This window comes from Mirounga angustirostris, unplaced genomic scaffold (assembly GCF_029215605.1).
Source record: "Mirounga angustirostris isolate CCGP_5_RB_7025 unplaced genomic scaffold, mMirAng1.0.hap1 SCAF_4, whole genome shotgun sequence".
NCBI lineage: Eukaryota > Metazoa > Chordata > Mammalia > Carnivora > Phocidae > Mirounga > Mirounga angustirostris.
In genome coordinates, this window is record NW_026991712.1 from 112,442,195 (window position 1) to 112,463,246 (window position 21,052).

Genomic DNA, 21,052 nt, shown 5'->3' on the forward strand with positions numbered 1-21,052 from the left:
GTGGTTTCTGGCCTAAATATGGATCATTCTAACGTCCGGTAGATGAAGTCATTCCATTAATGGTATTTTAAAGCTGTCAAAGATAGACCAGGAGGTCCCAAAGGGACCGGGTGCTTCAGATTGGCAGTAGGTTTTCACTCTAATAGAAGTCCTGCCATAAGCCTTCTGCTAATTCAGAAAAGTGCAACTCAGCATTGGTATGTGAGCAAACAGCCGCTAAATATCTGGGTCTGAGTGACGAGGTTCTGTGTGGATGTCCCTGTTCCTCTGCTGTTATATCCTTCAAGGCCTGCACAGAAAGGCCACAGTGACATATGGGGGTACAGCCGTCCCTCCCTGGCCTCCCCCTCCCCTTAGCTCCTCCTTCCCTGGCCTCCCCTGACCACTCTTGGCGGTTGACTGGTCGTAGAAACACCTCCTTTCCACCTGGGGCTTCTCACCTGGCCCCCAGTTTGGTGCATCTTCCTAGCGCAGAGAGAGGACCTGGCTTGCTCGCTCACCAGACACGGATGAGCTTCCAGACCCAACCTCAGGTCCTGCATGGAGCCTCACAGTGCGCTTCCCTGCCCCATTTCCCTTCGGTGGTTACCTGGGAGAGAAAGTCCTCCTGGGCTTAACTCCCTGCCAGAGTCGCCCCAGTGATAATGGCAATCGCTTTATTGACTCCTACTTTAATTAGGGGTTTCAGGTCTTGCCGCTCATAATTAGTTTCCGCTGCAATTAGGGTTTCAAAATTAAATTGTGATTGATTGCCTGATAGCAAAGCGGAAATAAAGCTCCAGTTCTTGACCGTGTATGCTGCTTCCCTTGGCATGAATTTCTCAAACCAAAAATAACACTCTGGTAGCCATGGTAACTTTCCATTTGGTCTAATCCATATCATCTCGGGAGAAACTAGAATGTTATTAATAGTGTTTGTTGTATGGGAAGAAAACTAAAAATATAAAAGCTTCTTCATTACATAGGAGACCATCACACTGGCACTTGGAGGGAATAAAATCTTACTTGCAGAGATTTGCTGGAATTTAGAATGTATTTAGGGGCCTCGTGTGGACTTGCATACAAGGGCCCCGGAAAGGAGTGAGACCGGGGTGGGGGGTGGCAAGGATGGAGAGGAGAGGGCGCCTGGGTGGCTCAGTTGGTTAAGCGACTGCCTTCGGCTCAGGTCATGATCCTGGAGTCCCGGAGTCGAGTCCCACATCGGGCTCCCTGCCCAGCTGGGGGTCTGCTTCTCCCTCTGACCCTCTTCCCTCTCGTGCTGTCTCTCATTCTCTCTCTCTCAAATAAATAAATAAAATCTTTAAAAAAAAAAAAAAGATGGAGAGGAGAATTAAGGGTATGCAGTCCTCGCTGGCCCCCAGGGAGCTGAGGCCAGAGATGAGATGTTTCAGCCATATTGAGGGTCATGACCTTAACATCCCGGGTGAGAAAAGGAGAGGCTATTTTGCTTATGCCCAATGGAAAAGAGTTTGGAGTGAAGATATTATTGATCCATAACATTACTGGGGCATGTTCAAGTTCAAAAGTCCCTGAACGTGGAATGTAGTAGCCCATCCATGCATAAGCACTCTTTGTTGGGGGAGGGGGGGAGTTGATAAATGACAGTGGAGGCCCAGCCCCCCTGCTTTGAAGGACTTGCTACAAGAGCATTAGGTCACGGTGTCATTTTGTTACATTTGCAGAAGTCTCTCCAGCTTCCCTGTGCGTCCTTTCACAGGGAATGCAAGTGCATTGTCTTACTGAAGTCTCAAAATGAGTGCTCCAGGTTTGGCAGGGCACCAGTTTACCCCTTCCCGCAGAGGAGAAACAGACTCAGAAAAGCGACCTACCCAGAATCATTTAGTGGGGCACCAAGGGTCGAAACCAGGTTCTGCCTTCATCTGGCTTCAAGCGCAATGTCTGTTCTACGATACCATGTTAAGAGCACTGAAACCTAAAATGAGATGATACTGTATATATCAATACTTCAGTGCACAATGTGGCTGGGGAAAAACAGTGCCAACCTCAGTTTTCAGGAGAGGCCTCAGGGGGGATGTCGAGCTGCTTTTCGGAGAATGGGTAATCCTCCTGCAAGCGGTGGCAGGACCACCTTGAGGTCCCTCGTGAACCCCAGAAGGAATTTGGTGAGAAGCACAGTAGATCCCATTTCTAGAACTGGCAGTAAGAACAAACCCCTACAGACAAATTCTTCTTGTCCCTGTGTCTCTGATTTTTCTTGTATGGGGACAGGGGGAAAGGAGCTGAATTTTGCCAGTTTACTAATGGCCACCCCTAGGAAGAGCAGTGTGGTTTTAACCCAAGAGGTGGGAGGTACCTTGCAAGTACAGAATAGCCACGATTCTGAAGGACCCTCCACAGAGAGGTTGGAATACAGAGTCAGTGGATGAATGAGCCACTGAGTCTCGGCTAACCAGCCGCTAAGTCCAGTGGCTGTGGTCTTGCCAATGAGAAGACATGGCTAGAAGGCAGTGGGTTTTAAGCACATGCTCTCCTACACATAGATTTGATCATCCTTGCGGCCGTCAAGTGCTCTATAGTGGGAAGAGCTGAAATCGGGCTGTTGCTACAGTTGTGTTGTGTTTTGCTTTCAGTCGTTTCCTTTGCCCCCACAAAAAGGATCTGGAGCCTCTCTGAATGCACATTGCAGCCCGAGGTGTCCCATCTGCCCATCCCTAGGGGGTTGGGTTCCTGGAACTTGTTTTCGTTAGAAACTGCCTTCCTGTGTGAATATGGTAGAGCCAACCAAGGTCCCGCTTGCCTTCCCTGTGGCCAGTCCCTTGGTGTGTTTGCTGTTGCGACAGCTTGGGCACTAGGCCTCCATCCTGGTGTTGATGACGGCCTGAGCCGCCGTAGTCAGTAGGGCCGACGCACCATCAGCATGAGCTGTGCAAGGTGGAAAAAGCCACTCGGGAGATGGCTTTCCAAAGTGACTCAGCCCCTCCTTGTGGCAGCTGCTAGGTGCTCATTTATCTCTCCTGCCCTCCCCCCCCCCAAAAAAAAAGCCCAGCACAGCTTTTTTGTAAAGAGACCTAAATGCATTCCATTGGCATCTGGGAGCTTGGGGGATCTGGTTTCAGCATTTGGGAAAGGAAGGACATGCCTGATGGTGGCTGGGTCCCAGCATCCCCTCTCCGCAGACCCCAGAGCTTGGATCCTGGCCGAGGCCTTGTTTTTGTTGGAGAGACGTGGGTGGGAAGCAGAAATGAGACTGGGATCCTGGGAAAATTCTATGAGTGGGTTTATCACCTCCAGGACCACAGAGAAAGGGACCTGTACCAAACATCGGGGAGGACCCTGGAGAGTCAGGGTGCTCAGGCCACAGAGATCTTCCTGCTCTGCCCTGTGAGAGGTCTGCAGTGCGTGGAGGACCCAGGGCCCTGTCACTGGGTTTAAAGATGTCAGAGACAGCTCTGGGGTCTTTTAGCTGATGCATATTTGGGATGTCTCCAGGCCAGCAGAGAAAACTCGGGCTGCCCTGGTTGGGGATAGGAGGGGAGGGGAGGGAAGGGGAGGGATGGGGAGGGGTGCCTCATGGGTTTGGACTGCAGCATCTCTGTCCTCATCTGGATCTCCACTGCGTGTCCACAGCCCCAGGGGCTACTGCTGGAATCTGGCTCTGGCCATGTCACGGCTTATTCTTCTGGCTTATAAAAGAGCTACTACAATCAATCTTTTAGTTTGTATGGGCAACAGCTCTCCTCAGTGTCCGCTCTGAAACACGGGTGCCATTACAAAAGCAGTTCCGCACCAAGAACCCAGAAGCTAGAATCCCGGTTTCGCAATAAGACGGAGTTTGAGAGACCCGTGAGCCAGCCTCCTACTTAGAGTTCATCTGCTCCTCCGCCACCCCCACCGCCACCCCCACGCCCAGGCTGTGTGCTGAGGGGCTGCTGGGCGCCGGGCGCTGGGGAGACGCTGCAGGCTCCGGCCCTGAAGGAGCAGTTCCGAGTCCGCTGGGGAGATGGGCGCGCACGCGGCTCTTTCCACGGTGCCCACAGGTGCGACGCCGGGCCCTGGGTCAGGGAACTTCCTGGAGGAGGTAGCACTGAGCGGCTGCTAAAGGAGCAGTAGGTGGAAGAGGCATGGGGGAGAGAGAGAGAGAGAGAGCGAGAGAGAGAGCGCATACACAAGCCTCACACACTGGACCTCAGGCTGCAGCTGAGGAGCGGAAGGAGAGATGGTGGGCGAATGGATCATGCAGACCAGCGGGGCCAGTGAACAGTGTGGATGGGGAGCGGGGAACGGTCTGGGGCTTGGTCCCTTTGCAGGGAGCATGAGCTTGAGGATCATAACCAGCGTCTCCCCCAGCTCATGCTTATGTCCTTGAAACCTCCTCTCAGCTCTGCTTGTCCCTGCTCAGCTCACTCTGGTCTGCCTCCCTCCACCTTCTCTTTAAGCCCTTTTTAAACACTCAGATCTTGTTTCTTCACAGCAACAGTTCAGACCATCAGGCACAATATTTTCCCGTCCCCATCCCTGACCCCACAAGCCACAGCTATATCCAGATCCAGATCCTCGCTTCCTCGGAGGATGAGGTGTCCCTCTCCCTGACCAAGGCTGGCCTGGCCACCTCTGCCCATGACCACCCTCTCCTCAAAGACTCCTCTCCACTGGTCTTTCCTCAGGGACTTTCAGTGTGTCCTTCTCCACCACTTGCCTCTTAGTTTGTAAACATGCTTCAGTCTTTCTCAGTCTAAAAATACTACTTATTTCCATGTCTTCATTTTCTGGTCCCTATCTTCCTCCACCCAAACACTGATGAACACAGTCTCTGCTTCCTCACTTCCCAATGACCCCTCAGCCTCTTTCACCCCACCAGCAGCCTTGCCAAGTCCAGTGGATGCCGTCCAAGTCTGATTATATTGGAACTCTGCTGCACTTGGCATTATTGGCTCTTCCTTCCTGAAAGTCTCTTCGCTTGCCCGCTAGCACACCGCACTCTACTTATTCCCCTGGATCCTTCCTGACCACTCCCACCCTATTGCAAGGGGCTAAATCTTTGTGTCCCCCCAAAATTCATGTCAAAATCCTAACCTCGAGTGTGATGTATTGGGAGGTGGTAGGCGGAGCCCTTATGAATGGGATTAGTGGTCTTACAAGAGACCCCAGGCAGCTCTCCTGCCCCTTCTGCTAGGTGAGGACATGTGGGAAAAGAGCTCTCTAGAACAAGGAAGCAGGCCACACACCTAGTCTGCCGGCACCTTGATCCTAGATTTGCCTCCAGAACTGTGGGAAATGTATGTCTGTGGCTTCAGCCACTCCCTGTATGGTATTTTTCTTAACAGAAGTTCCGATAGACTAAGACACTATCTTCAATTTCTCTTTCTAGCCTGCCTCTTAATTTTTTTTTTTTTAAGATTTTATTTATTTATATGACAGAGAGAGAGCACAAGCAAGGGGAGCAGTAGGCAGAGGGAGAGGGAGAAGCAGGCTCACTGAGCAGGGAGCCCAACGCGGGGCTCGATCCCAGGACCCTGGGATCATGACCTGAGCCGAAGGCAGACGCTTAACCGACTGAGCCACCCAGGCGTGCCATCTGGCCTGCCCCTTAAAATCCAGCGTCCCCTGGCCCTCTTCTGATATGCGCTCAACATCCCATCTCCTAGGTGGCAGTTGAGATAGGCTCCCCCTCATTCCGAGGATTCCCCAGCTCGCACCCAGTCCAGCCCTTCTCCCCACAGAGCCACTCGCACAAGCACCTCCGGCTGTGTAGCCTCTTCCACACACCCGCTCCCTCTGTGCTTCTGTGTTGGCAGTTGGTGGCTCAGCATCTTCCAGGAGCTCCCATGCCTCTTCTCCCCACTCTTTATTTTCATATCTCATCAGTTATGTCTTACGATTTTACTCCTGAACATTTCTGTCGTCTGTCTCTTCCTCCCTGACCACCACCAGTACTGTGCTAATTCAGGCCTCGCCATCTCTTGGTTGAAATTCTGTAGAAGCCTTCTCACTGGTCCTCCTGCCCTAAATCTTCATAGGAAATTATTTCACCCTTATGTTTGACATTTCTAGACACGGGAGCGGGCTGTGCCCTTGAGGCACTGCTTTCCCCACCCCGCACGTGAACAACTCTAATTGCTAGAAGGTCCTACCTTGCATTGAGTCAGTCTGTGCCCTTGCAGTGTCTACATTATTCTACAGCTAAGGGGGCATCATAGCCCTTCAGATGCATTTCTTCCCTCGCATTATTGTGAGCATGTCTGTTCTAAACCAAATTGGCTGGTATGAGTGAACACTTAGAAATAAAACTGTGTGAGGGTGCCTAGGTGGCTCAGATGGTTAAGCGTCTGCCTTCGGCTCAGGTCATGGTCTCAGGGTCCTGGAATCGAGTCCCGCATCGGGTTCCTGCTCAGTGCAGAGCCTGCTTCTCCCTCTCCCTCTGACACTCCCTCTGCTTGTGCTCTTCTATCTCTCTGTCAAATAAATAAATAAAATCTTAAAAAAAAAAAAAGAAAAGAAATAAAACTGTGTGTACGTGTTGGGGGGCTGATTCTAGATTAGTTTCCCTAGGGACTTAAACCAAGAATATTTGACCATCATCTTGTGATGGCAACAGCCCAAGCCTTCAGCTATTTCCACACAGCCCTCGCGTTTCTCTTAAGTCTGTGTGGTATGGACTAAACATTTCCAGTTCTTTATATACTTTGGGAGACTTGGATTCTAGTTTTTAGTCAATCCCTTATTCTGTAAGTCTGAGCAAATCATGAAAGTTCAGGGCCTTGGTGAGGTTTTCTCTTGGGAGATAGAAATCTTACTACCTTTTGAACTCCAGGGATGTTGTACTGATTCATCAGATCTGAGTTGTATTGTTTTATGTGTCTTGGTTCTCTGAAGTTCAGCTGCTGTTTGCCCGTTTCTGCCATGAGCTCTAGCATGGTGATTGTGGTTTTCAAAAGCTTGTTAAGTGAGATACGTGAGTATCAAGTGTTTTGAGCTCCTCTGGGAGAAATAAACCTTTAAAATGACGTGTGAGTTGTCTGTTGGAAGTGGTGGAGTCAATACTTGGCCAAAACCCATCTTGCGATGAATCATTTGGTTTTGCTGAGAACCTACTGTGTACTTCACCCTGACATATGATGTGCTTTATCCTAACACAGATGTCTGAGACAGTTGTTAGTCATGGCATGCTTTTGGAGAGGTAAATTTGGAAAAAGGCATTTATTCTACACCCCACACTGGACAGGTTTCTGAATCTTTGGATTTTCCTCCATGTGTTTGGCATATCTCACTTTTCTTCCAATTACATCTCCTAGTGTCTTTCAACCACGATGCGTTTTGTTTATTCAGTGGTGCCTCATTCATTCAAGGTGAATTAAGAAAAGGATGATACAGTTGACCCTGAACAACCCCTCCGTGGAAAGTTCATGTATAAATTAACTACTAAGAGGGGAGCCTGGGTGGCTCAGTTGGTTAGGCGGCTGCCTTCGGCTCGGGTCGTGATCCTGGGGTCCTGGGATCGAACCCCGCATCGGACTCCCTGCTTAGTGGGGAGCCTGCTTCTCCCTCCCACTCTGCTCCTCCCCGCCCCGCTCGCTCTTACTCTATCTCCCTCTCTCTCAAATAAATAAATAAAATCTTTAAAAAAAAATCCTAAGAGCCCACTGATTACTGGAAGCCTAACATAAACAGTTAACTAATGCCTATTTTGTGTGTTTTATGTATTATACGCTGCATCCTTACAATAAAGTAAGCTATGTTATTAAGAAAATCATGAGAAAGAGAAAGTACATTTAGAGCAATGTGCTATATTTACCCCAAAAGCTCTGCATGTGAGTAGACCAACACAGTTCTCACGTGTGTTGTGCAAGGGTCAACTATATTTGAATTGAGTTGACTTTGATTTTCTGATATTCTACTGAAGAGCAAATAGGACATCTGTTTTGGAGAACAGCTATGTTCCACCAAATCACTCATAATTTGGATCGAGATGAATTAACAAGGTTGAATTACCAGCGGGAAAGATTTCTGGCTTGCACCTCCTTGCATTCTGAACTTCGGTCAGCTGGTCTCCAAACCCTTATCCTGGGTCTGCCTTAGCCAGGGTAGTCTCTGTTTCTCCTTTCCCCATAGATGCTAACGAAGGACTACTCTTACTGAATGGAATCTCACTGCCAGACCTAGTGATTAATGTTTCACTTCATTGTCTCATTTAGCCTGTGTGCCGGCCCTGTGAGAGAAGTATTCTTGGAAGCTGAGGACATGGTTAAAGGGAGCAAAGCAGTGGACGGGGGTTGTCATGGGTTGATTGGTACTCTGCTTTTATTCGAAACCTTTTATTTCACAGACCCACTAAACGATTAAGTGCAAGTGGTGACCTTCAGCCTTCATCCTAAGTGTGGCCATCCGATTTCTCGCTGGGAGGAATCAGAAAACAGGGCTGCCTCATGGGGATGATTTGGCTGTCACTTCTCTGCAGGCTGCCCCAGGAAGTCATCATCTCAATTTGATCGAGAGGGGAAGGTACCTCCCCAGCTTTCAGTAGGGCAAGATGCTAACAAATGGCTTGTTGAGAATGTGATTGTGTTTCAGCTTATCTTTTGCCAGGGAAAGATGAGAGCCCCCCTTCGAGCTGAGCACTGAGTGAGTCCATGGGTGCTTTGTCGAGAGGGTAAGAACACGATGGGCAAAGCCACTGGGGCAGGCAGCGGGGGAAGGAGATCTTACGGTGTAAGGAGCGTGTGGAGCAATTTCCCGCCCGTGTAGGTAACCATCGTGAAGGAGACAGCCACATCGGTTGGTGTGGGGCGTGCCGCATGCTGTCCAACTTCGAATTCCTCCTACAGTTTTTAAACTCATCACTCTCCTGTAAAAAATAATTTTCAGCCCCCTGGTGTTCCATCAAAATAAAGCCAAGCGTCAAAAGCAATAACGTCATGACCCTGCAGGATGGGAAGGCGTGGAGAATGATGGGGGATAAAAGGCAACAGGGGTTGAACATCTAGGGGAGCTACGGGCACCCATCACAATGGGGAGCCTAATGCAATGAGTTAAGCCTGAGGGGGATCAAGTTACTTCTGTGCCTAGGGGGTGCACCGTGTTAAGATTTCAACCTGCACAATTTAAAATGAACTAGTCTTTTTCATTCACACACATGGAAAGCAGAATTTTAATGGAAATTTCTCAGAACCTTCATAAACAAAGGAGTTCCAAACATCCGCAGATGTTCTCTTCATATTACCTATTCATGGTTTATGAGCCTCTTTTGATAAGTGTTTGATAAGGTTTGATAATGAACAAAAAGGAAATCTCTTGGATTTGGGCTCTCCGGTGGGTTTGATGGCAGTTTCCTGTCTGCGCCAGAGTGTGATGGCCCCCACATCATCGTCTGTCTATGAAAAGAAAAATCACATGTGATAGGAAAACGAAGCATCTTAATTTAACAGCAAATTGCAAATCTGTTTTTAATGGCACTGGAGTAAGAATCTGGTGTTAACTGTGATAAATTATACAGGTTTAATTATAAAATGGTAAAATGGCATCAAAAGCCATCTGCAGAATCTTTTCCGAAGATAAGATTCTTTCTAGGATTCGGAACGGAGGAATTTATGTCATCAAGGTACTTAAACATCAACATCAAATTAATTGAAGTGTTTCAGAATGCTCAAACTTTCTGAGATTTTATGAGCTGTCTTCGCTACTGATTCCTTTCTCACAAGGGGCTAGACCTCTCGCTGACCTCACATAAGCTAGAGAACTCTGAGAACTGCACCAAACTGCTGCTCTTCAGATGTCTTGTCCCCTCAAAGAGGCTGTGACCCATCAGGCCACGGAGTCATTCTTAGCCACGCCCGCGTCTCCCAGCAAATCTAGCCCCGGGTTTCACTGAGCTTTAATGTAAGGATTGAAAGGAGCAGGCTCAGGGGAAGGGGCCCCGGTGAGACCAGAGGTCCCCATTTATCAACAGCCCAACACTTAAAAGGTGGGGACATGCTCGGGGTCTCTCCCTTCTAGCCCAGAGAGCACCTGCGCGTGAATCCGAATAAGGCACCTCTCCGCAACGACTTTCTTGCCATCTGCCAGGCAGCCGTTGCAATCAATATGGAGATTTTCCGTGGCTGTGTGTGAGGGGCATCTCCTTGGATACAGTGCCGCTGCGTGCTGTACGTGTCCCAGAGCCGATGGCCAGGCCGCCGTGTGCCACGCGCTGGGCTGGACCAGGCTGAAATGCCCAATTGCCCATGCCACCATTTGCTTTTGTCTACTAAATGGGATATTTAAAACTTTAATTTGACATTTTTTTCCCCCTCTTTGGGCTTTTATTTACAAAGTTAATTGTTTACTTAACTAAAGCCTTTGGCTTTAATCACAGTCATTAGCACGGAAATGCTGGTTGTCTAGCCTAGCACCCAGCGGGAGAGCTGCATCAGAACATTCAAGCCTTTCTTCATTTATCTTTGGAGTATAACAAAATATTTTTAGGCAAGCCAAAAAGAAAGTGAGTGTCGATAAAAGGTGACACAGAACCTAATATACAAATTGTTTCATATCAAGGCTTGAAGATTGCCACCAGTGCTTACCTTCTTTCCTTCCATTCTGCCTCCGATGAAAACATCTGAGGGGTCCTGCTCAGGGTTGCTGGGCTTAAAGCTCGGGGAGAACTGGATTTTTACTTTTTGGCCGGTGGGCAGGGTTAAGAGTGGCAGGAGTAACTGGGTTTTATTCATCCTGTGGGTTCCTGATCAATTTATGCAGGTTTTCAGTGGTAAAAAATAGCACCCGATCTTCTAAAAAGCCCCTGATATACTATGGAATTTGATTATAAACTAGTCCATTGCTTGAAATTCAACACAGGGCAGGGACTCAAAGGCACCGAGTGCCTGACATCTCCAAAGAATCTCATTTTTAGGCAGATTTACTTGCAGGACGGTCCTGTGTGTGGCGGCCTCAGCAAGGCTTCAGAATGCTTTGTGTCACGGTTATCCAGTGCGTGCTTTTTGAGAGTGGGAGCTCAGTCCCTTTGTATGTTCGTGCTTATTTCGGGACTGCAGTGACGCAGGCTCCAGGGCATTACAGCTTCGGTGGATTCGAGATGAGGGTCTGTCCTTTTGGACTCCTGCATTGTCCCACTCAAGGCACGTCCTGAGGGGTTTCCCAGCAGCTCGCAGGAGGATGCAGGCTTCGCTCAGAAAATAAACCAATTTTGTGTGATGATCCACAACACCAGGCACACTTACGGTGTTGTTTGTGATCATAATTTCTGGATTCGATTTCCAGAATCGAATTGTTTGGTGCTACTTGATGAGAGGCCTGGACTGTTGTTGACCTCTCCCTCAACTGAATAAACCGCCCAGGGCAGAAGAAAGGAAGCTTTTGTTTGAGAGCTGGTAGAATCTGGGTGCTCTGGCTCGCCGCTCCTGACTGGGATAGAATAGCCCAGAAGCTTGCCTCCCTCTTCATTCTCTCTCTCTCTCCCCCTTCCCCCCATGCCTAAGGAGAAATCGGTTGTTCCAACTTCTAGCTTTTTTATTCCATCAGAACTCAAGTCTCAGACGCCAGTTATCTCTACAACCTTCCGATGGATTTCATAAGTCTTTAAAAACAAATTCTCCAGTTAAGTTATTTTCCATTCTTGTGGCTACCAGCCTGCTTGGAAAGGGCTTGCAAATTCTACATAGTTTCAAGCCAGCGCCTGCCGGGCACCAGGCCGGGTGCTGGTGCCCATGCTTTCTGTGCCTTAGATCAGGGAGTCCCAGGGAGTGAGACCTCTTACCCTCTTGGCGCGTACAGAAGCAAGGTAGGCAAAGTCTAGAAAGGTGGCCAGGGTCACCTGTTCTTGACTGACCTCCACACTCTCTTTTTTTCCCCATCCGGTGACAGGAAGCTTGGCTCCGGTCAGTAAGTGTTTACTGGGCACCTGCTGTTTGCCAGGCACGAGGCTAGGCTCGGGGAGCCAAAGGCAAATGTGGCCTGGCCTCTGTCCTCAAAGAGCTTATGTCCCGCCGACCACACTGCCTCACTGGCTAGCTGTCATTAGTGGATTAGAGAAGAACAGATTGGCTTAGTTAGGCCTTCAAGGCCCCTGCCTGCCTCATCCAGCTCCCACTCTGTCCTCTCCCCATTGCCCAGCCTGGACTCCTGCCAGGAGCCTCTGCGGGGGTGACCTTGCCGACTCATGGACTCCCACTGCGGAACGGCAGTACCCTGGCCCGTTCCTCCCCCGCCCCGGTCAAACCTCTGCCAGTTACTTTGTCCTCACATAGGCATCCATAGCCCTCTTGTGATCCAGGCCTTCTAGCGGATTCAGACATGGATCCCGGTATGCGGCGTCAGTATATTGCAAAGGGGGTGGGTCACTTCACTGGGGTTAAAAGAAATGCATTCGGAGTTCAGGGGTCTAGGAGGACAGGGCAGGTTAGGGGTCTCTGTCCCCCCGGAACCAGGTCTGAGCCCTGGGAGAGTAAAAACCAGGCATAGGAGCCCATCCGGTTTTTTGTGGGGGTGCTAGAAGAGTCTCTGGGTCTCCTGTCAGCCCTCGCTGGGGCACCCCTTGACTAACATCTCCCAGCCGGGAAGCTGTGATAAGTGGGTGGTAGAGTGTAGGAGCAGAGACGGGTAGGGAGGTTGTTAGGAGGCTACTGCAGAAGTTCAGGGAGAACAGAACCCGGTAACCTCAGTGGGGGTTAGAATGCATTTGGTAAGAGGTAGAATCCGGAGGTTCTTGATTGATGGAGCCTGTTCTGAGGGTTCTCGTTTGGGTAATGAGGGCAGAGGGGCCAGTGACCAGGAAAGGGGGAGAAGGGCGGGCTTTGCAGAGATGGGTTCCATTGATTTATATCGGCATCCAAGTTCTGGAGTGGATTCTGGTCAGTATCCCAGCACCCACCCCAAGGGCTAGAGATAGAAATTTGGCCATCATCAGCACATTTCAAAAGTCTCGAACTGGCTTTGTGCCCTGGGCCCCAGCCGGGCCCTTCTGCCCACGGCAGCCAGATTGATCTGTCTAAAAGCATCTTTTTTTTGTACCTGTTGCCTGTTGAAAATCTAGGCAGAGATTTTCGGTGACTCACTATCTGGAGTGTGAAGGTCTAACCCCTCAGTGTCCGACTCCCCTCCATCTGATCCCTGCCTTTCTGGACCAGGACCCCTTTGGCACAGGTAACAGGAGTCCAGGGCAAACTAGCTTAGGTCACAAGGGGAGTTTGCTGGTGGTTGGAGTCAGCTGGGGCTTAGACGTGCGTGCTGCCGGGACACCCTCCATCTCTTGTTTCTCTTCTCTCTGCTCGCGGATTTCATTCTCCACCAGTCGGCCGCACATGGTGGGTCAGTGTGAGGTGCAGCAACTGTATGCTTCTAGTCCCATGGCGCACCCCCCTCCCCCCGACATGGGGCCACAGCGACTTTTCTCATTGGGACAGGGAAACCCGAAGGCCAGTGAGATGGAGTAACTTGCCCAGGCTCCAGAGCAGAAGGGCAGGGATAAGTTCTGGGCAGTGTGTCTCCAGAGCTCAGGGCTGAGTTTCAACGGTTGCTCTGCGTGTGGTCTTCCGAGAGCACTGTGCCCTCCTGAGGGTAGGGCCCAGGGTGTCATCCCCTGCCAGCAAATACGTTGGCATATTGCTTGGCCATGATTGTTGATGGCCACAAAGTGGTGCCTTTCCAGTCTTTCCCAGGTGATTTGCACAATTTACAATTCTATGGGAACCAGGAAGCTTCTCTTAGAGGTAGGAACAGAGTAAAATAAAAATTATAATGCAGATGACATCTTTTTCTAATCGGCTCTGCTGCCTCCTGCATGCAAATGAGTGTCACGCCTTCTCTGGGGCTTTCCCACAGCTTACTGTGTGCATACCATCCATCGTCCCCAAACTTAGGAGCGCAGACCTCCTCTGAGGAGGCCCGGGCCCATTGTTGCGCCTGATTTGAAATGCAGGCGCCAATGTCAGGCAGCCCTTGCGAGAGGAGACCCCGCGCTCTGTTCCTCCTGGGCTGGAACAGCTCTTTCTTTCTGGGAGAGCTGTTGAAATGTGGGTTTCCGTGTTAATCAACGTTCCCAGCACGTTTGTGGAACTGGCTCGGCACGTCCAGAATGTGTTTTCCGACCATCCCCTGGCTCTGGCTGTTGCAGCCAGTCAAGAACAGACTTGCTGGGGCTGTGTGGGGCTGCAGAGACGTTCAGTCCAGATTCAGAGCGATAGGCATGATTTTAGGAGCAGGCTGCAGCAAGCTCGGACTGATCCTGGCGGTGTAGCCGGACCAGAGGTGGTGGGCGGGCGGGCGGGCGGGCGAGGCAGCTCGGGGACACGCGGCTGGTTTCCTTAACTGCTTCCCTCCCAGGCACCCACCCCCTACGCATCTGTGCATCAGACTGAAAGCACCTCTGGGGTGAAGCGTTTCTTTCCTGTAACCAGATGGGTAGCATTCTGGTGTGTCTCTGATAACAGTTAACCGTGCTGTGTCCCAGGGATGTTGTGAGTGCTTTCCCCAAATGGACCCATTCCATCCTGATTAACATCTCGTCACGTACTATCATCCCCATTTTGCAGCCCAGGAGCCTGAGGCTCTGTGGAGAGGTAAAGTCATTTACCCAAAGCCACACAGCCAGTCAGTGGCACGTGGCCCGTGGATGGAGGGAGAGGGCTGGCCGTGCTTACGTACTGTGCTGTGGCGTCCGGGTTATTAAGAGGCTGGCAGCAGGAAGGAGGTAGCTGGACTCAGATTTCCCTGAAAAGCAACAATTCCGGTAACGAATGAATTTTCTAACTAAACTTCAGTTTGGTAGGACAGGTGTGGGCCTCATCCACTCCCTGCATTTGCCCTAGTTATCAACTCACCTCCCTCATCTCAGCCCCCAGAACTAATGACTGGGACAAGATGAAATTTTGGAAGTGGAGCCAAGTGAGTGGGAAACCATGTTATAGTAGTTACCTCTCTTTCCTGCTCAAGGTATTCTGATTACTTAATTTACGTCCATAGCCCCTTTTCTTGCACCCCTCTCCTCCCCCAGAGAGAACTCTCAAATTTCTGGTAGATCCAATTCAGGCAAAGCCTCGGAGTAGGAGACGTGGGGCCCGCCCACATCTTTCTCTCCTGGGGGCCGTGGGTGGATCTGGTCACTCGAATGAACCTGGCAGAGCTCACGGGCAGAATGTTCTTGATCTAAAGCCTAGCAGCTCCGCTTTCTCTGGAGGGTGCACCCCAGCTACTGTGGGGGGTGGGGGAGCTCAGCATGGCTGGATCCGGAGCCTGCGCTGGGGGCTAGAGAAACTGGACTCTGCCTCCAGCCCACCCACTGCCACCTCCTCTCCTCAACATAAGGAGCTCGGGTAACGCAGAATCAGACTTGCCTTCTAGGCATGAAGTTCCAGTTCAGGGGAGAGCAGTTAGAGAACCTGAGCATGGAGGAGAAGGTGTATACTATAATGTGCTTGTTAGTAACATTTATAGCATCTGGGTGAGGTAGCAATTATTCATGGGTTTTCTTGCTATCTGTCTCTCTGGTGGTTGAAGAACATAAAATGCAAAGGACCAGTCAGGACTGCTTTCCATTCAGTGTAAACTTGCTGCGAGAGCCCAGCTATATGGTACCGGCTCTGGGTGCCACGGTGCCCTCTGTCACAGATGCCCGCTGGCCCGTGCGCGCAGAAGACTGAGAATGACTCGGGTCCAGTCTTGGAGGCACATTGCGTTCATAAGATGTCTGCAGAAACAAACGGGAAAGCGTTGGGAAAGATGAGCTGGGAGATGAGCCTCTAGGAGCGGGGACAGATTGGTATGAGGGGTTGTGTGCTCTTTACTCTCCCGAAATGGGAGGGCGCTGGAGGGCGGGGACCTGTACTTCCTCTTCGGCTGGTCTCATGCATACTTCTGGGCCGGGCATAAGATAATGATGCATGTAACTGTGGGAGTAGGGGCTTCTCTCTTCTGCTCTTTCCTCAGAAGGTAATCTCAGGAAGGCCAGGAGGCTTCTTAGGGCATTAGTGGAATCAGTCAGAACTTCAAAGCACGCCGGTGAGGACACCGAAGAGATAAAGCCATTGCCAAGGGCAGTGGTACTGTGTGTTACCCTAAATTGCTAGAATTTCTTTTGCGGCCCCAAAGACCCCAGAACTAGCCTAGGCCATGCCTGAAATGGCTGCATTTCAGGGGGAAATTCATCTTCGGCCCAGATGGCCGCAGTTAAGTGGAGGGGCGCACTGTTAGCAGAAGTTCTGGTTGTTGGGGGCAAGCCGACAGAATTCTGCCGACATCACAGTCCCATGTGACCTATCCTGTGAAGCGGGAATGTCGGGCTTGGTCCCCAGGGAGCACAAATGTCCATCACAGTGCTCTCAAAGATGCAAATGGATGCATTTTGCCAAATTTTCCTACATGGTCACCCCTCACCCACCATGAAGTTGACAGCCCATCAAAGTCCTTACATATAGTGGCACAATCGTAGTTGGCAAGGGCAAGGCTCACAAATTACAGGCACTTCGGAAAAATAATTAGAAGATGCATTAATGTGTGTGATTTAAAGAGTATGTGAAAGTTCTAGAAGGCATTCACCCCCAAAATAACTACTAACGTAATCATGAGGGCGACCCTACGTGGGTGACTTTTGAATTGCCTTGTTCAGCTGTTTGAGAGATGTTGCCCACATCATCTGCTGAGGTGGAGGCTTCCGGAGGCCAGCCTGGCTCTTTTTAATGTAGTAGAACCGGCTCTCAGTGGTTTGAAATGAAGAGCCCTTGCTTGCAATTGCTTGCTTGCTCTGGATCTGTCTCCCTCCCTCCCTCTCTTCCTCCTTCTCCCCTCTCCCCCAAATTATAAATCTAGTCAATTGTGTAACCTCCTGACTTTGCACAAATTATGCAAGAGCTGAAGGGCACAGTTTTTGAAGTCTGAGTTTCCATCTCAAGGGAGGGTCAATCTTTCTGACCCCCTTTTCTCTCCTCCCTTGGTACTTTCCTGCAGTGCCCTATCATGCCCCATCTCCACAGTCCACAGTGGGGGGAGAACAATAATTGTGGATTTTCCTCTAAGGAAGTAGGGCAAAAGTAACAAGATAGCAGATTTTATATTTCTGGTAACAAGTGTATAAAGCGGTATTATTTCAAAATCTGGAATGAAGGATTGTTGTTTATAAAATGCTAAGAAATCTTGCTATTTGTGAAGGATGCTGAGAAGAAGAGAGAGGGGGTGATGGTGGGAAGTGGCCTGGGTATTGGGCATCAGGGAGGAAGGAGACTGGCTGTAAAGAGAAATAAGGGAACAGCTTTTTGGGTCTGGGTGAATACAGTTTGAGTGGAGGGTTACACAGGGGGTATGATTCCTGATGACTACATTTTCAGAGCTCGGGCCAAGAAGAAGTGGGCCCAGGGCACAGTACAAGGGATTCAGGCTCTGCGTAAAGACTGTCAGGGTGGCCAAATAGAAGCTAGGGTCATAGTATGGGTTAGGATTTTAGTTCAGCTGCCAGTAACAGGAACAACCAAAATATGGGCTCAAACAGGACAGATGATCACACGAAATATCTGGAGGTGGGCAATCTGGGACCGTTGTGAGGGATCTGGGCCTGTTGGGGCCTCTGCTGCCCCATTTGGAGGATGCAGCTCCCTCCTCGTGTCCAAGATGGCGCCACAGTTCCAGCCGTCACATCTCAGCTTAGAAGTCCCACTAAGCGGCAGTGCGCCTTTCCTTGGCCAAGGAAAATTGGGGAATGACATCCTTTAGTTGTGTGGCAACATGCTCAGCTGACATGGGGCTTCGAATAGTTTGAGATTGAGGAGGAGAAGCTCTGTAACGAAGAAAAGGCTAGAGAGACCTCATCTTGGGGTATTGGTTCATTCAGTGACCGAGGAGAGCCTAATACGTTCAGGCATTGCTGCAGGGCAGTAGGAAGGCAGGTGGGTTTCTGCTCTCGTGAAACTTAAAATCCAGTGGGAGGCAAGACAGATAATAAACTATCAGTGAATGCGGCCTAGTTGACAATCTGCATTCTGGACTCAAGTCTTCCCAATGAGCTGTGTTCAGATGTGACTGGGCATAATTGATGGATGTGGGATGCTGCGGACGCCTGTGGGCAGCTGGCATGGCCCACGTGGGCATCTCTGCGGTGCAGGAGTCCACTCTGTGGGGCAGGGTGGTGGGAAAGTGGAGCGGGAGAAGTGAGCAGTTGGGAAACCAGAGCCCCACTCTGAGCGGCCCTGAATCCTCTGCAGCCGGCGCCCTCCTGGGCCAGTGTGCCCACAGAGACTTGAGGGCTGTAAAAATCCCAAGTCTGTTTCCTTTCCCTTGGGTGCAGCCTCTTCCCTGGCTGAGGTGCAGAGCAGTGGGATGAGAATCCGGTGATTCCTAGAGGCTTTTGAGGCCAAATTGGGGAACTTGGGAAAACAAGGACCCAGCGTTTTCCTGCTCCCATGACCTTCAGCCAGTGATCCGTGAGCCTGGTTTTGCTGGGAACCAGGCAGGTGTCCAAGTTCAGCTCCCATGAAAGTGGGCGTGGATTCTAAATGAAACCTGGAGCCAGTGTGGCCCTCCCGGACTCCCGCCCCGGCCACCGTGCGGCGACCTATATCCGCGATTCTCAAACCCTCAGAGGCGAGACACCAGTTTTTCAAGTTTCAAGTTCTAATCTGTCATAAAAATGAAATATCAGAAAAATGAAATTAAAAAGACAAAATACACAGAGTCAGACTTGTGTTGTTAGATTCAAGAGACAAAATTCTTCTGTCCGCTTGCTCTGAATGTTTCTAAAGGTGAACTCAGTTCCTGATTGCAGTTTGCCAGTAGCAAAGAATTCGGGGCCATTACCGTCATCAGCCTGGGGACTGCGCTTTGGACGGCTGTCCTTCCCGGCTCCGGACCATGGGCCATCCGAGGACGGCTGTCCTTCCTGGCTCCGTGTGCGGATAGTCCCCGGGGAGAAGGAGGAAGGTCCCCTGGCTGAGTAGTGCCTCCCTCCCTGCTCATCTCTCTGTGGCGCCCCCTCGCCAGCGCCCCTTGTCTTCAGCGGCTCTCGGAGCCCACTGATAACAGGAACAGCTCGCCCGTCTCCTCTCATAGTCCCCGTGTGTAGCTGAAAATGTTACTACATACTTGCAGCCGGAGAAGGGAAAGGTCACAGCTAATTGTAATCATTATCCAGGCTTCCCTACCTGCACGAGGCTTTTGGCATATCCTGGCTTGATTAGCCAAGCAGCTAACCGCGAGGCGGGCGGGCCTTTCCAGCTGGCGGGCCTGGCCGTCCCGGGCAGGGCGGGGGGACGTCACCGGTGATCCTGTGTTGCAGTTCTCCAAGGAGAGGCACATTATGGACAGGACCCCCGAGCGGCTGAAGAAGGAGCTGGAGGAGGAGTTGCTGCTGAGCAGCGAGGACCTGCGAAGCCACGCCTGGTACCATGGACGCATCCCCCGCCAGGTACCCGCGCCTTCCTGCCAGTGCGCGCCCGGCCAGCCTCACACGCCACCACACTGCCCACCCCGCGGGCTCACCCTCCAGCGCCACCCCCCCGGCGGAGCAAGCCCCAGTTCAGCTAAAAGCAAATATAATAAAGCGGACTGTAGTAACGTAGGTCTGTCTCCAAGAAGACCTTGGGAAGAACTAAGGTCAGGAACCCAAAGCACATGTCCCCGGGCCCGGGAGGTGGATGGAGGAAAGGCCGGTGTTCTGCGGTCTGCAAAGCTGGAGCGGGCCCGAGGCCGTAGCCGCAGGGGGAGCATCTGAGGAGGTACGAGGCTGGCCTGTGGTTCAGATCACTGAACTCCTGGCCGGCTGCCGGCAGCCTCCTACCGTCTGGAGCTTCTCTCTTAAGGCAGTAGTTTGATTTCAGAGGAAGAGAGCCTATCGTCAGGGCGGGTGGCACAGGGCAGCAAGGCGGCCAGTGCCCTCGTGGGGCTGGTGACTGTTCATGCTCCATCCCTCCCCTGCCTGGGCCCCTGGCAGGAGCTAGGAAGTAGAGGAATTATACCAGCGACCCCAGCCCCCCAGCCTAGAATGTACTCTGTGTGATTGTCTTTTGGGGTGATAGGTGTGAGTGGTTTTTTTTAAGAGTATGGAAACTGAAAAATGTAAGTGCAGAATCAGGGTGTAGAATTTCTCTTGGGCTTTTATCGTAACCTGATCTGGCCAGTCATTCACCCAGGACAACATGACCGAAAGGGGATGGGTGGGGGATGGGGGGAAGGGCATCATATTGTGACAATTTTTTTTAGTGTAGCAGATTTCTCAGCACTATCAAATAATCCCTATTCTAACTTCCTTTTTTTTTTTTTTTTTTAGTTTAAAATTGATTCACAATTGTAGACTGGGTGGCTCAGTTGTTAAGCGTCTGCCTTCGGTCCAGGTCATGATCCCAAGGTCCTGTGATCGAGCCCCGCATCGGGCTCCCTGCTCAGCGGGAGGCCTGCTTCTCCCTCTCCCACTCCCCCCTGCTTGTGTTCCCTCTCTCTCTGTGTCTCTCTCTGTCAAATAAAATATTTAAAAAAAAATAAAATTGTAGACTATACAGAGTATAAAATGAAGAAAATGAAACTCTCACCCATAATTTTCTCTCCTGGAGATAGCCACTCTGAACATTTTGATATAATTCCTCCTCCCAGGCTTTGCAAGTATGAGATCATACCACATAGACTTTTGCAGCCCATTGTCTTCATTTAATGATACGTTCTAGGCATTTTCTTCTGCCGTAAGATAGTCTTCTACACCATCCTACATTGTGTGTATGTCCATTGTATGCATGCCCCACTCTTTGGTGGGCACCCTCACCAACATCCTTTAAGATAACTACTATGTTTATAATTATTTCCTCAGGCTCAGTCCCAAGAAATGGAATTTCTGTGTGAAAACACATTTTTAAGGCAAAGATACAATTTTAAGGTAACCATGGTAGCACACTCTTCTACGCAAACTGATCCAATGTTGGAATATCCTGGGAGAAATGTCAAAGTTTTATGAAACTGATGACCGTCACCACCATCCTTCTCTTTATTGTGAGCATAAACTTTGTTTCCCACTTGCAACGCGTATAGATTTTCGGCCACACATCATTTCAGGTTGTCGAACGGCACAGTAATAATGGTAGTTACAGCTAACACTTTACTCCATGAAATCTTTGTAGCTACTGCATAGGTG

The 21,052-nt window shown here is 50.4% G+C and overlaps 1 protein-coding gene and 1 long non-coding RNA gene across 8 annotated transcripts in view; both read left to right on the forward strand.

The window, feature by feature from the left end:
• The window catches only part of BCAR3 (BCAR3 adaptor protein, NSP family member), a 130,897-nt gene that overhangs the window by 81,116 nt on the left and 28,729 nt on the right, over positions 1 to 21,052 (forward strand). For 5 of the 7 annotated variants that reach the window (XM_045897163.3, XM_064588794.1, XM_045897162.3 and 2 more), the window contains one exon: positions 19,211 to 19,339. The exons of the other annotated variants lie outside the window; for them this stretch is intronic. In XM_045897163.3, the coding sequence (XP_045753119.1) occupies positions 19,211 to 19,339 (129 nt within the window). The remainder of the gene's footprint in view (positions 1 to 19,210; positions 19,340 to 21,052) is intronic. 7 annotated transcript variants of the gene reach the window in all.
• On the forward strand, positions 19,346 to 20,414 carry LOC135364149 (uncharacterized). The gene is made up of 2 exons (XR_010410846.1): positions 19,346 to 19,493; positions 20,201 to 20,414. It is a non-coding gene; the product is annotated as an uncharacterized LOC135364149 (long non-coding RNA).